Source organism: Vicugna pacos, chromosome 6 (genome assembly GCF_048564905.1).
Source record: "Vicugna pacos chromosome 6, VicPac4, whole genome shotgun sequence".
In the NCBI taxonomy this organism is placed as follows: domain Eukaryota; kingdom Metazoa; phylum Chordata; class Mammalia; order Artiodactyla; family Camelidae; genus Vicugna; species Vicugna pacos.
Genome location: NC_132992.1, coordinates 15,206,214 through 15,219,771, shown reverse-complemented (window position 1 = coordinate 15,219,771; position 13,558 = coordinate 15,206,214). Strand labels below are relative to the sequence as shown.

Genomic DNA, 13,558 nt, shown 5'->3' with positions numbered 1-13,558 from the left:
TGCCAGATTTGTACTGTGTATTCAGGCGTCCTCTCTCCTCCTCCTCTCCTCACCACTTCACATAAGCACCATTCCCAGTTCCTCCACCAGTGTTGGTACCAAAATCCACACATTTCAGTAAACAAAAAGGCACAGTAAGGTTAGTTCTTGCCCAACTAAATCCCAACACTGCATGTACTCTGGTCACTGCTGTATCCCATTTCCTAGAATGGCTTCTGATACAGACAGTACTTGGACAATATTGGTAAATGAATGAACTACCTTATAGCTTAAACACTCTCTAATAGTCAAGCATTTTATCAAAATTATCTCAGCTGTTAAAAATGTTACAAAGAATGCCAGACCAAACTGAGGTAAAACTCTAACAAATAACATTTATTTTTCTTTTACATTAGTATTTCACAGCCCAAAACATTACACTGCCTTCAGAGAAAGGTGCTTTTATGCCATTATATTTTACTATTTACCACACAGGCAGGAAACATTCTCATTAACATGATGAGACAATTTGCTGGTAAACATTTAAACACACAGACATTGGTTTCAATATTTCAAGAATGTATTTTTGGTCAAAACCAAGGACATACATCAAAATATGATAACATTGGCTAATATTTTTCAAGCAAATAATATTTAACTCTGCATAGTTTGTACAATAGGCTGTGGTAATAAATAATATCACCAATCTCGATCAACTATGAACTGGCCACAAAAAGCCTAACATTCATCTTAATTAGGATATGAAATGCTCTATTCGTGTAGTTCCAACATAGCCTTAAAATGTTGGTGTTTAACCTTGAATACGTCAAAAGAAGTACTAAACTGGACTAAGAAAAGAAGTACTAACTGGGTATGTTTTGGTTAACTACAAACATGTCATGTCCACATATTACATTCCTAACATGAAGGCAAATATTTAAATAGAAAAACGAGCAGTCCAAAAAATGTGAATGTGCAAACGGTGAGGAAAACGTTGCATTTAAATCTGCACTCAGTTGCAAGTTACAGTACTAGCTCAGTATAAACGCTAACGGGAAAAATGTTCAGCAGGAAAGAACGGCACGACTTCTCACGGCAGAGAACTAGTCACTGCGTGCTGCTCCAAAGCTTAGCGTGTGTTTCTGGTGGCCCAGAGCTTCCAGCTCCTGATCACCATCCTTCCCTCAACAACGGACACGGCGGGCATGCTTCGGCCAGCGATAAGAATGGGAGGAAAAACCTGAATCAAGCAACACTTTCTTCCTTAATTTGGTATAAAGGTCCTTCTCATTATTATAACTTACTATTACCCTAACTTCTAACCGCAGATGTTTTCTGAATCAGGTTTGCTGTAAAGGATAACTCCCTTCATACGATACTAGGCTTTGTTTTATTTACGTCAGCATGATAAATGGTACATGCACAGTCATTCTAACAACCTGTATAGGCAACACTCAGCTTGCATCAGGTTCAGATTCTACACAGAGATTCTCTGTATTGTTTTCAATGTGTTAACAGCTGCTTGGAAAGCAGAAATGCCTAATTGATTCTACAGTGTGTTTTTCAATTGAAATGTTTATAAAAATAAAGCCCCAACCTTAAAGTCTATAGAATGTCAAGAATTCTATGAGGGATGTTAAAAGCACTGGGCAAGACCCTCGTTTTCAGCGTCCCGTCTGCCCCACAGGAGAAGATCCGGTTGCCCTGGGTGATGTCGATCTGCATGACTCCAGCCCCAAGGTTTCTGAATATGGACTGTTTAGCATGTTCATTTTTAAATGAATGAATTAAGCCATGGCCTGTCAATCTCCAAACCTAGTTTAAAGAAAAAATGAAAACAAAAAGTGTAAGCCATCAAAAAGTGTAAGCCATTAAAAAGAGAGGGAAAGAGATTAGAAGTAAAAACATGGCCTTCATGTCTGTTCCCCTGGCCCAACTGATCTCATTAAACCCCACCTTTCCCATCCACTACTCTTTCCCAACTGGAAATAGTACCACTTACATGATTCATTTAATGCTTAGATGTTACTGTCCCTTCGCTCAAATTCCTCTCCTCACACCCTCTTGTTTCGTATCAACCCTATATACCCCATCTCTAATTTATATTGCCCCAGGGCCTTGCTTGTATTTAATTAAAAGACCAGAGCCACTTCACTTCCCTGGGGACCTCACCTCAACTATACAGTCAGGTACTGGAGGGATGCGGGGGAGGTTGTGTGGAGCCAAACTAATGTCACCCCCAAAAATTTATGCATTAATTAAACTCATACACTTACTCACAACAGTGTTCCTTAACGCTTTTTAATGACCTGAGAGTATGCTGAGTTTGACTATCACGTTTTCTAGCCCCTGACAGTTCAGAAAGAACCACAGGGAAGTAAGGGAGGAACAGTGTTGTGAGGCATTCAATATCTCCACCCGGCCTCATTTCACGCCCTCACTCCCAGGAGTGTGGGGAGGTTTTGGTTTGGTTTCCCACCCCTCTGCCACCTGCCTCAACAGCAGATGGAGACAACACTTAGCACAGTCCCACCTCTCGCGCCGACTCACCTTTATGTTGCCTTCTGCGGAGCCCGTGGTGAAGTATTCCTCACAGGGGTCCAGAGCCAGCGCCTTAACAGCAGAGTCGTGGGCCTGGAACGTGTGAATTAGCTGTCTCTGCCTGATGTCAAAAATGCAGACAAATCCCTTCCTACCTCCAGATATGAGGAGCTGCTGTTTGGGCGCGTACTGAAGTACCGTGGCACCGTGATCATGGCAGGTGAAACCTCAGGAAGAAAAGCATCAAGTGTGAGGAGGGCACAGCTCTGTGCTACAGCGCATGCTCAGCACGCACGAGATCCTGGGCTCAAGCCCCAGCATATCCATGAAGTAAGTAAATAAAACTAAACTTAAGAAAAATAAACTTTAAAAAAGAAGAAAATAGTAAAGCTTGCCATTTAAAAAAAAAAAAAAAGTCCAGAGCTTTTCCCCAATGTCTGTCTTGGCAATTCTGGTAACATTTAAATGCACATTTAAATGATACAGAAATTACTGTCACATTGTCCCTTCTAAGTTCTATAATCATATGATCAGAGTATTTTAAAACACACCAAACGATGACAGAAAAAAGTTCTTATCCACAATCTCAAAATGAAAACATACAGGAAGTTTAAGTCCAAACTAAGTTCTACTGCCTCTTAAGAAGTATATAGATGTGAAAGTGCAGAGTAAGGTGCTCAGTGACACCCTCTCCCAGGTCCTGCCCACACACAAAGCCTCATCAGAATTTCTCCACTAGGTAACAAACTCAGCTACACTCGTGAAAATGAGCAGCTGCAAGTTAAGGAGTTACCCTTCCCAGGACTCATTCTAATATGATTAAAGCTTTAAACTAGTATGTGGAAATCAAATCTTTAAGAGATGTTAATAATTATTTCCCAATTTAATTGCAAAATTCCAGTTTTTTGGTGAATAACTACATCTTTAAAAATGTACATCAGCCTAATAAAAGACTGAGAAATCCACCCCTCATCCTCTCCCCCAAAAATGTCCGCCTGGCTGTGTTTAACCAAACCTCACTGGTGCTTCAAGCACTCTTGGAAGCATTATGTGGAAGAGTGGTCTTTAGGACAGCAATCTGGAAAACACTGTCTTAAAAGGAGTAATATTTAAATGGAATTGTTCATATTTTTAACTCATAAGGTTAACTTTTAATTTATGGTTAGGTTTAATTAGGTAAAATAATGATCTTATTTCTATTGAGCTCAATGAATACTTTTTGCACCTGATTTCCAGTCAAGATGGCAGAGTGGTAGGACCACGAGCTCACCTCTCCTCGCGAATACAACGAAACCACAACTGACTGCGAGATAACCATCAAAAAAAAAGAGTAGACCTAGCAGAAAAGATCTTCTGCAACAGTAAACATAAAGAGGGAACAACAGCCGGAAGGTAGGAGGGGCGTGCGCACAATATAATTGGGCCCCATACCCCTAGGGTGGGCGACCCACAAGCTGAAGGATAGTTTAGTTGCAGGGGCCCTTCCATAGGAGTGAAAGGTCTGAGCCCCACATCAGGCTCTCCAGCCCGAGGTTCCAACACTGTGGGGAGGAGGAGACCCCAGGACATCTGGTTTTGAAGGCCAGGGCTGCTTGACTCTGAGGAGCCCCACGGGACTGGGGGAAACAGACTCCATTCGCTTGAGAAGCGTACACAGAAACTTACGTGCACCAGCAGTGATTTCATAGGAAACTGGGCCAGACCTGCCTGCTGGATTTGGAGGGTCTCCTGGGGACGTAGGGGACAGCTGCGGCTCACCCTGGGGACCTAAAAGCTAGTGGCTGACATTCAGGAGTGTTCATCTATATGAGCTTTCCTGGAGGCTGACATCTTAATTGGACCATTAGCACCAAGACCTAGCCCCACCCAGCCTGTAGGGAAGCCTCAGGCCAAACAACATACAGGGTGGGAACACAGCCCCACCCATCAGCAGACTTCCTAAGTCACAAAGGCATCTAGACACAGCCCTACCCACCAGAGGCCCAGGACCAAACCTCACCCAGCAGTGCGCAGGCACTGGCTCCTCCTGCCAGGAAACCTGCAAAAGCCTCTAGTCCAGCCTCGTCCACCAGGGGCAGATACTACAAACAAGAAAACAACAATCCCAAAGCCTGTGGAAGGAATCCACATAACTGGCCAGACTCTCCACTGGGACAGGCTGGACCCTTGCCCTTGGGTGACAACTGCTGGGATGCAAAGGACGTCTCCCACAGAGGCCACCTCTCCAGGGTCAAGAAACGTAACTAACTTAACCTGAAAATAAAAAGATAGACAATACGAGGCAGCAAAAGAATATCTCCCAGGCCAAGGTACAAGATAAAATCCCAGAAGAAGAAGTAAGTGATGAGGAGATTGCCTTTCTCAGATAGATTCCCTGAGAAATAGTTTAATGATGGCCAAGATGTTCAGAGAACTCAAGAGGAGTACAGATGCACAGAGTGAAGTTTTTAGCCAAGAGTTAGAAAATACAAAGAACACCCAGAGTTGAAGAATAAAATCACTGAAATGAGTAACACACTAGAAGGAACCAAGAATAGACTAAATGAGGCAGAAAAACAGATCAGTGAGCTAGAAGACAGATTAGTGGAAATTACTACTTCACAACAGAAAAAAGAAAAAAGAATGAAAAGAAATGAGGATAATTTAAAGGAACTCTGGGACAACATGAAGTGCTTTAATATTTGCATTATTGGGGTCCCAGAAAGAGGAGAGAGAGAGAAAGAACCTGAGAAAAATTTTGGAGAGATAGACACTGAAAACTTCCCCAACTTGGGAAAGAAACAGTCACCCAAGTCCTCAAAGTGCAGAGAGTAACACACCAAGGCACATAGTCATCAAACTGACAAAAATTAAGGAAAAGGAGAAAATATTAAAATTACCAAGAGAAAAGCAACAAATAATATACAAGGGAACTCCCACAGGGTCATCAGCTGATTTTTCAGCACAAACTCTACAGGCCAGAAGCAAGTGGCACGATGTATTTAAAGTGATGATGGGGGAAACTTACAACCAAGAATACTCTATCCAGCAAGGCTCTCGTTCAGACTTGATGGAGAAATCAAAAACTTCACAGATAAACAAAAGCTAAAAGATTTCAGCACCACCAAACCGCTTTGCAACAAATGTTAAAGGACCTTCTCTAGTCATCAAACCATAAGAAAAGAGAACAAAAAGAAGAAAGAGGGAAAAAAAAAAAGACCTATAAAAGATTGCTTTGGCTGTTTGGGGTCTTTTGTGGTTCCTTATAAATTTTGGAATTGTCTGTTCTAGTTCTGTGAGGAATGTCGTGAGTATTTTGATGGGGTTTGTGTTGGATCTGTGGATTGCTTTGGGGAGTATGGCCATTTTCATAGTGTTGATTCTTCCAGTCCAAGAGTACAAGAAATCTTTCCATTTCTTTGTGTCATTTCGGCTTTCAGAGGATAGGTAACCTCCTTGGTTAAGTTTATTTCTAGGTATTTTGTTGTTTTTGATGAAATGGAAATGTCGCTGCTAGTTATAAAATTCTGGTTTTTGAGGTGGAAAAAAGAAGTGAATGAAGGGCTGCAAATGGCAAAATGTCCTTTTTTATAGGTGAGTTGTATTCCATTACCTATATGTATGCTGCATCTTGTTTATCTATTTCAACTACTGATGTGCACTTAGGATGTTTCCATATCTTGGCAATTGTAAATAATGTTGCTGTTAATAGCAGGGTGTATGAATCTTTCTGAATTCTTATTTTGTGGTTGGCTTTATTCCTTTGATAACTATGTAAGTCTAAAAAGCTGAAGTTCTAAACCTTCTTAGAAACAATGAACAGTACATGTATGTAAATTTTAAAATATATGTGCAGTAAAAAACAAAAAAGGAAAAGAAAAGAAATGAGCTATCAAGCCATGAGAGACATGGAAGACATATTACTAAGTGAAAGAAGCCAGTCTGAAAAGGCTACAAACTGTACGATTCCAATTAAATGACATTCTGGAAAAGGCAAAGCTACAGAAACAATAAAAAGATCATGGTTTCCAGGGGTTTGGGGAGAGGGAGGGAGGAAGGGATGAATAGATGGAGAACAAGGGGCTTTTAGGGCAATGAAATTATTCTCTATGATACTATAGTGGTGGCTACATGTCACTACGCATTTGTCAAAAGCCACAGAATGTAGAACATCAAGAGTGAATCCTAATGTAAACTATGCATTTTGGTTGATGATAATGTGCTCATGTTGGTTCATTGACTGTACCAAATATGCCACAGTGATGAGGGATGTTGAGGGTAGGGGTGTATGTATGTGTGGGTGGGGAGGGCTATGTGGGAACTCTGTATTTTCTGCTCAATTCTGCTGTGAACCTGAAACTGCTCTAAAAAAGCCTATTAAGTAAAAATAGACTTACCATATGATCCAGCAATCCCACTCCTGGTCATAGATCCAGAAGGAACCCTACTTCATAAAGACACCTGCACCCCAATGTTCATAGCAGCACTATTTACAGTAGCCAAGACACAGAACTAGCCTAAATGTCCATCAACAGATGACTGGATAAAGAAGTTGTGGTATATTTATATAATGGAATACTATTCAGCCATAAAATGACAACATAATGCCATTTACAGCAACATGGATGTCCCTGGAGAATGTCATTCTAAGTGAAATAAGCCAGAAAGAGAAAGAAAAGTACCATATATCACTCACATGTGGAATCTTAAATATAAAACAGAAACAGACTCACAAACAATACAAACTTGTGGTTGCCAAGGGATGACGTAGGTGGGAAGGGACAGACTGGAAGTTTGAGATTTGTAGATACTGACAGGTATATGTAGAATAGATAAACAAGATTATACTGTATAGCACAGGGAAATACATACAAGATCTTGTAGTAGCTCACAGGGAAAAGGAATATATGTACATTCATATATGACTGAAAAATTGTGCTGTACACCAGAAATTGACACATTGTAAACCAACTGTAACTCAATAAAAAAAAAATACTTTGCACCTAATTCCTTACACAGCCCTGTTAGTAGCCCCACTCTCCACACAATGTTTTCTGAATAGGAGACAACACCGAGGTCATTCCAGCTAGCCCGATTCCTATGACCATACATACTCACCTCAGCAAGGTGGCCAGATATTCTAGTTAACTCTTAGAATTGTATTCATTCTAAGTATTTCTCCATTTTTAACCCGTGAAAAAACATTCACTGGATTTACTGGTTAAAGCAACTCCAGGAAAGCATTCTGTCACAGTGCACTGAAAATCGCAGACTTAACTCACTTACCATGAATGAGGCTGTTTCCAGGGGATATTAACGTGTCCCAGAGGCATACATTTCTAATAAACAGCAACAGAAATACATCATAAACAACTGTGCTAAGTCATCACTAGGGGTACACTTGTCACCTCCAGTATCTTTACTTATTCAGTCTCACATTTGTTTGTTCGCTCACATTTATAAAGCAGTGATTCTCGACTAGGATGAAGGTAGATGCTTGGACAGGGGTGTACCTCTTCCCAGAAGTTTATCCTTTTCAAACTACAGGCTTGTGACTCGCATGAGCCCACCTGACTCTGCCCCACCTCATCCCCCAGCCGTGCCTCTTCCATGACCACTCCAGGGAGACACGATTTCCTGAGTAGAAGAGGTGCTTCTCTACCCCCGCGGTAACCACTGCAGGGAAATGAGGGGCGTTGCTCATGGGCACGTGTTGCCAAGGAAACAAGGTGAGGCAAAGAAAATGTTGAGCATGATGCTCAAAACCTGACAGTATTGACAGCAATAAAAAATACCTTTAACATAAAAATTCCACATGCTTATTAATAGATTACATTAGGAGGAATTTTGGTCTTTTTGGTAAGGAAAACTCTTGAAGAATTACGTAACAAAGTTTTTGTATTCCTGCCGTGGAAAACCTCGACCAAACAGAAATCCACTCCATTGAGCAAGAATACCTTTCTGCCTAAAATATGCTTATTTCTTTTTTGCTTCTGTCAACCTACCTGTTGTCATTGGACTGTCCAGATGTGGCAACTAGACTTGAAGAGGTAACAAATGCAAAGTCACTTGTGGCTTTAGTGTGGCACTGCCAACTCTACGGAAACAAAGTACAGCTCATGTTAGCTCAAAATCCAGCAAAATGTGGTAGAGTACACACACAGCTCTGCCACTCATATACTCCATGCATGAGCAAAGAGCACTTTTTACAAATCTAGAATAAAGAATAAGTGGTAAGAGGATTAGCTGTCATCTGTGTATTATTTGGCTAATACCCAATAATTTTTTAAAAATAGAAGATTTGGTAAAAACATGGAATTAAAGGTTATGTTTTATAGATTATGTAACAAAGGAATAAAATATCAAGTACAGGAACTTAACCAAGCAATTCAGCTCTATTAAGGGCTCAGACAACTTTTCTGCTAATTATCTAAAATACATTTAATAAGCTTTAAATAATATTAAATCATAATATTCAACCACTACCCAAAGAGGAAATGCTCATACTTGCCCATCTAGTCTTAGACGTGAAGGACTCCAGTCAAATTAACTTTGTCATCTAAAATACAAGTATCCACCTTCCTTACCACCTCTGTGCGCCCTGCCCTCATCCCAGATGAAGAGCAATTAAAAAAACAAGGTCAAAAGTGGTCCAGCAGACAATCCACAGGTTTAAGGCTACCCAAAACAGCACCTGAGGATGCTCCAGCACTATGGGGAGTCACCTACTGGGACAGGCATGACTTTCCCTCTTGGATCAGGATGAACAGAAATTTGGAGGTGAGGACCCAGGAGGAGGATGTCAGGCAGTTTACAATAAAATAGACATTTTTCTGTTTGGAATTATCATGGTATAGATATGGCTGAAGGCAAAAGGACACGTTGAAGATTATTTCCATTTCTGTAAAAACTTTATGATCCAGTCTATAGTGTACTAATTTAAAATATCTGGTGTCATATGCATAATTAAGAACACGTATATAGGCTAGAAAAGAAAACTAAGATCGGAAGTTCTGCACAGAACAGCACCACCTTCTGCCCCCTCCATGTGTCCCAACCCCACCAAGCACAGATGTGCTTGTCCACATCACCACGTATTCTAACATGGTTTGCATGAATGAATGAAGTGGACTCCTGCGACTGGTTGTTTTGTGGTCTAGTAGGCAACATTCTGCAGCAAACTGGCAACATGGAATCTGCTGGTATTTAATACAGTACGTCAAATGAACCACTATTAAACTCTATCATTAAGAAGTTAAGAGTCTTCCAGCAACCTATAGTGAAAAGGAATATGCCTGTGTACACGTATGACGGAAACACTGTGCTGTACACCAGAAATTGACACTCACTGTAAACTGACTATACCTCAATGGAAAAAAAAAAAGTTTCCAAAACAGATAAAAGTGTAACAAAAACATCCTAAGTAGGACCACACGTAGGGAAAGCTCCTACAATGTTTCAAATATAATGGTCGCCCTTCAAGCTGTAAAAGGACAGAGGTTTTTACTTTTTAGTCAGTTCAGTCTAAAACTAGGGCAACGGCAGGTGCTGGGCTGTGGCCGCTGGGCAGAACGGACCCTTCCCCCACACACCCACCAGTGGGCTCACAAACAAGGCAGCCTCTGGGCGTGCTCTGGGAATGCTGAGTGATACTTACTTACCATGTAAGGTTTAGGATTTGATGCAGTTTGGTTTACTTGCCAGATACTCAGAAAACCCTCTCCATCTGCAACACCACACTGTAAGAATGGTGTAAATATTAAACACAGCCTCTGATCTTCATATCAAAGGTAAAAATCATTTCTGAAAAGGAGTCACTCAGTCCCCACTTAACATTCTGACTATAACTGCTGCAGTTCTCAAGAAAATCCATGTACTATAAATATCCTGCCACTTTTAAAATGCTTTTTTCTACGCCTATCTCATTGTTTTCCTCTAAACTTCTCTAGAGGAACTTAGTAAGAAACCGAGGGTTTCTCTGAGGTGCCTGACTGTGTGCACAGGCACCGTCACCACACTCAACAGAAACAGGGTTCTTTACCCTCCCAGAGTATTGAGAATCTGTAAGTGGATGATTAATTCACAGAAAATTCTGTGGATTTACACTTTTATTGGCAGCCAAGGGGCTATACAAACACTATCAAACTGCCTGCTCTGCTTAAATCCGGAGTGACTGAATTTGTTTTTAGATGTAGTTTTACTCATAAATATCTACCATTATGTTCAGAGGAATTTAGCAGCAACCCCCAGGAACTAACCTTGTTGCCTTGTGAATTAAAATATAACCTGGTAACTCTTGCATTGCCGGCCTGGCGGAAACAGACAAGCTGCTGAGGTCGTGTCCATTCAAACATGCGTACGCTGCCGTCCTGAGCACCTGTAAGATCTGAGACAAAAGGAACAGCAGAAAATAAGAAAGATAAAGAACGAATTCCAATACTTCCCATTCTATAAGCCAACTTCAGAGTGACAGAGGCCACTTACAATCCCTGGATCATAAATAAAATACTTACAGTACTGATGGACGGGGTGTGAGGTCATTCTCTTAACGTTATGCAGATTCCTTTTCATAAGCTTTAAAAGAAGACAAAAAATGAACTTACACTGTGCACCACAGAAGAGATGAGGAAGGGTATGCTTCAGGCCAACTCTAATTCTCAGAACATTTCTTCTCTTACAACTGGTTTCTTACTGCAATAAACCCTCTTGCGGATTTTCAGACCCACTTAACACGTGACTCCGGTCTGAACAGGCTGCGGGAGCAGAGTCACTCCCTGGTGCGGCCCTGGCCTGTGTGGACTGTGAGGAGGCCCAGCCGCTTCCTCTAGTGACAAAGGGACCTCTCCCCCAAGTGCCCCTCCCGGAGGACACACAGGAGCACCTCCAGATCCTTCAGCGCAGAACACAGGAAGGGGACCCCGACTGCAGTGACTGACAACGGTACTGGCACGCGCTTTCAAGCTCTTCTAGCGGCCGCCAGTTCCCCTCCGTCTCCACGCCACCACTTTGTGCCTCTCACTTTGCTCATCTATGAAACGATGATGGGGGTGACGACAGCACCTGCCACCTCGGAGTGTGAGAAAAGCACGACCCGACACCCAGAAACTCCCCGCATGCCAGCTGTCACCATGACGCTGCCCCTCATCGTCAGCACCATTTCTAGGTCACAGTGATTTGAACTTATGTTGGAGCGAGTCCACATCCAGACACCTAACAGTGAATGACATACCACACTGGCTCCGGTGCTGGTCTGCCCACTGCCCAGCCACGGCAGAGAGGAAGGCGGATGCACCTGGCTTGCCGAGGCCGCGCTGGGCTGATAAAGAGTTGTAGTGGAACCACGGTAATCAATATCATCTGAACTGTGGAAAACAGTCGTGTGTTACTGTGACAGTTCCATTTTCTCAACACGTATTTCAATTACAGAGCTTTCTATGTACCCAAAGGACAGTCCTTATTTAAAAAAGAAAGAATAAATATCCATGGGAAAAACTTAGTTCCAAGTCCTAATCACAGTGAATTTTCGTACTGGTTAACTTTTTCCCCTTTGGGCAAAAATAATGTTCAAGGGAACTTTACTGCTGCACGAGTTGGAACAAATGTTTGTTTTAAAGTATTTAACAGATTTCCTTCTTATCCTATATAGAAAAAGATTCTATGTTCCCTTCAAGTACGGATATCCCATGTATGAAATTCATACATTTTAAAGAAATTTGAGTTTTAGGATTTCTTAAAGTAAGGTACTAATTGTCACAAAAATGTTAAAGTAATTTTTATTTTATCACATTACATGGTTACATCTACTCTGAAGTATGACAGTGAGCCTAGTTATATTATATACTAACAAGATAGAAAACTCAACAGAACAATGAAAGAGGCTATCATGGCACCATTCCCAGCACAGAAAGTGTCTAAGAGTCTGGAGAAAAGCAAGAGGCGGGCAGGCGTGGAGGAGAAATCCCCAAACAAAAAAGTGTCACTGCATTCTTGGTGCGGTGTCCACAGTTTTACTGAAAAGTAAAGCTGTCTACGTTTTTAATCTGTAAAAAAAGGTATGTTTTCTTTATAAGGAGCTAATCAAGAAGAAACACTGAAAATTACTCAGTAAACAGGACTCGTCAATCAGTGTAATCAATATGTTGGTGTGTTCTGCCTTTCAGTCTGATCATCCAGATCAGCCGAACTTACTGGATACTGTGTAACCTCTGACGTTTCTTTGAGGTTAAATGTCAAAGTGGCAGTTGTCAGCATTAGGCTCGGATGTTGAGTTCTGACTCAAACACTCGGAACAGTTCAGGGTCTAACAGAAGAAGCACGAGTAACCTGTTCACTGATGTAAGCAGCGCCTTTTCTTGGCAGCTCAACCAGTTATGTCTGTGTCCTTACCAAATGAAGACAAAGATACATACACTTTTCAAGGTCATTCAAATCACGTGTATATCCACTTAATTGGTCCTTTTTGAAGAAAACTACATTTAAAGTTGATGACAGAAGGCAAACAAACCTTTTGGATTCTCTGTCATATTCCTCCCCAATCCATATATATGACTGACAGGCCAGCAGAGAAGTTACATCGAGTTCTTGTACATCATGTGTTGAAGCCAAAACAATTTCATTACAGTTTGCCTGTAAAGCAAAGGCAGAGTCAATAATTTAAGCAGTTTCACTAAAACAAAGTATCACATTCTTTATAATGACTAAAGATTTCACCTTATTCACAGAAAACGCCATGATCATATCCGATTCCTTATGGATGATTTTCGCCTTTCCACCCGGATAGCCCAGATCCGCTTCGACCTGCAAGACATTTGTCAGAGGTTGTAGTTGCTGCAGCACCGCTCTGTACAGAGATATGAGCATCCCACAAAATTTAAAGGAAGGACAAGAAGAAAATGTAACAGCAGCAGCAACAAGAAAAAAAGTCCCAGTAAATTTAGTCTGTTGAAAATTAGCTTTGGAATTAGTTTAAATTCTCTGATGCCCTGTATTCACCCCAATTATAAAGATTTCCATGTTGATTACAGGAGACTGAGTAGCTATCACAAAAGATAGCTAGCAT

At 41.3% G+C, this 13,558-nt stretch overlaps 1 protein-coding gene and 1 long non-coding RNA gene across 5 annotated transcripts in view; one reads left to right on the top strand and one right to left on the bottom strand.

Annotated features, from left to right (window-relative positions):
• Positions 1-354: 354 nt before the first annotated feature.
• DMXL2 (Dmx like 2) overlaps positions 355-13,558 on the bottom strand; it is a 130,643-nt gene continuing 117,439 nt past the window's right edge. For all 4 annotated transcript variants that reach the window (XM_072962422.1, XM_072962424.1, XM_072962423.1 and 1 more), the window contains 10 exons: positions 13,210-13,296; positions 13,004-13,125; positions 11,729-11,861; positions 11,013-11,073; positions 10,758-10,885; positions 10,161-10,238; positions 8,505-8,596; positions 7,786-7,838; positions 2,530-2,747; positions 355-1,794 (listed from right to left, as the gene is read on the bottom strand). In XM_072962422.1, coding sequence (XP_072818523.1) covers positions 1,585-1,794; positions 2,530-2,747; positions 7,786-7,838; positions 8,505-8,596; positions 10,161-10,238; positions 10,758-10,885; positions 11,013-11,073; positions 11,729-11,861; positions 13,004-13,125; positions 13,210-13,296 — 1,182 coding nt within the window. In that variant the 3' untranslated portion in view covers positions 355-1,584. The remainder of the gene's footprint in view (positions 1,795-2,529; positions 2,748-7,785; positions 7,839-8,504; positions 8,597-10,160; positions 10,239-10,757; positions 10,886-11,012; positions 11,074-11,728; positions 11,862-13,003; positions 13,126-13,209; positions 13,297-13,558) is intronic.
• LOC140696792 (uncharacterized) lies at positions 2,687-13,357 on the top strand. Its single transcript, XR_012073306.1, has 3 exons — positions 2,687-2,850; positions 3,757-3,912; positions 13,221-13,357. It is a non-coding gene; the product is annotated as an uncharacterized lncRNA (long non-coding RNA).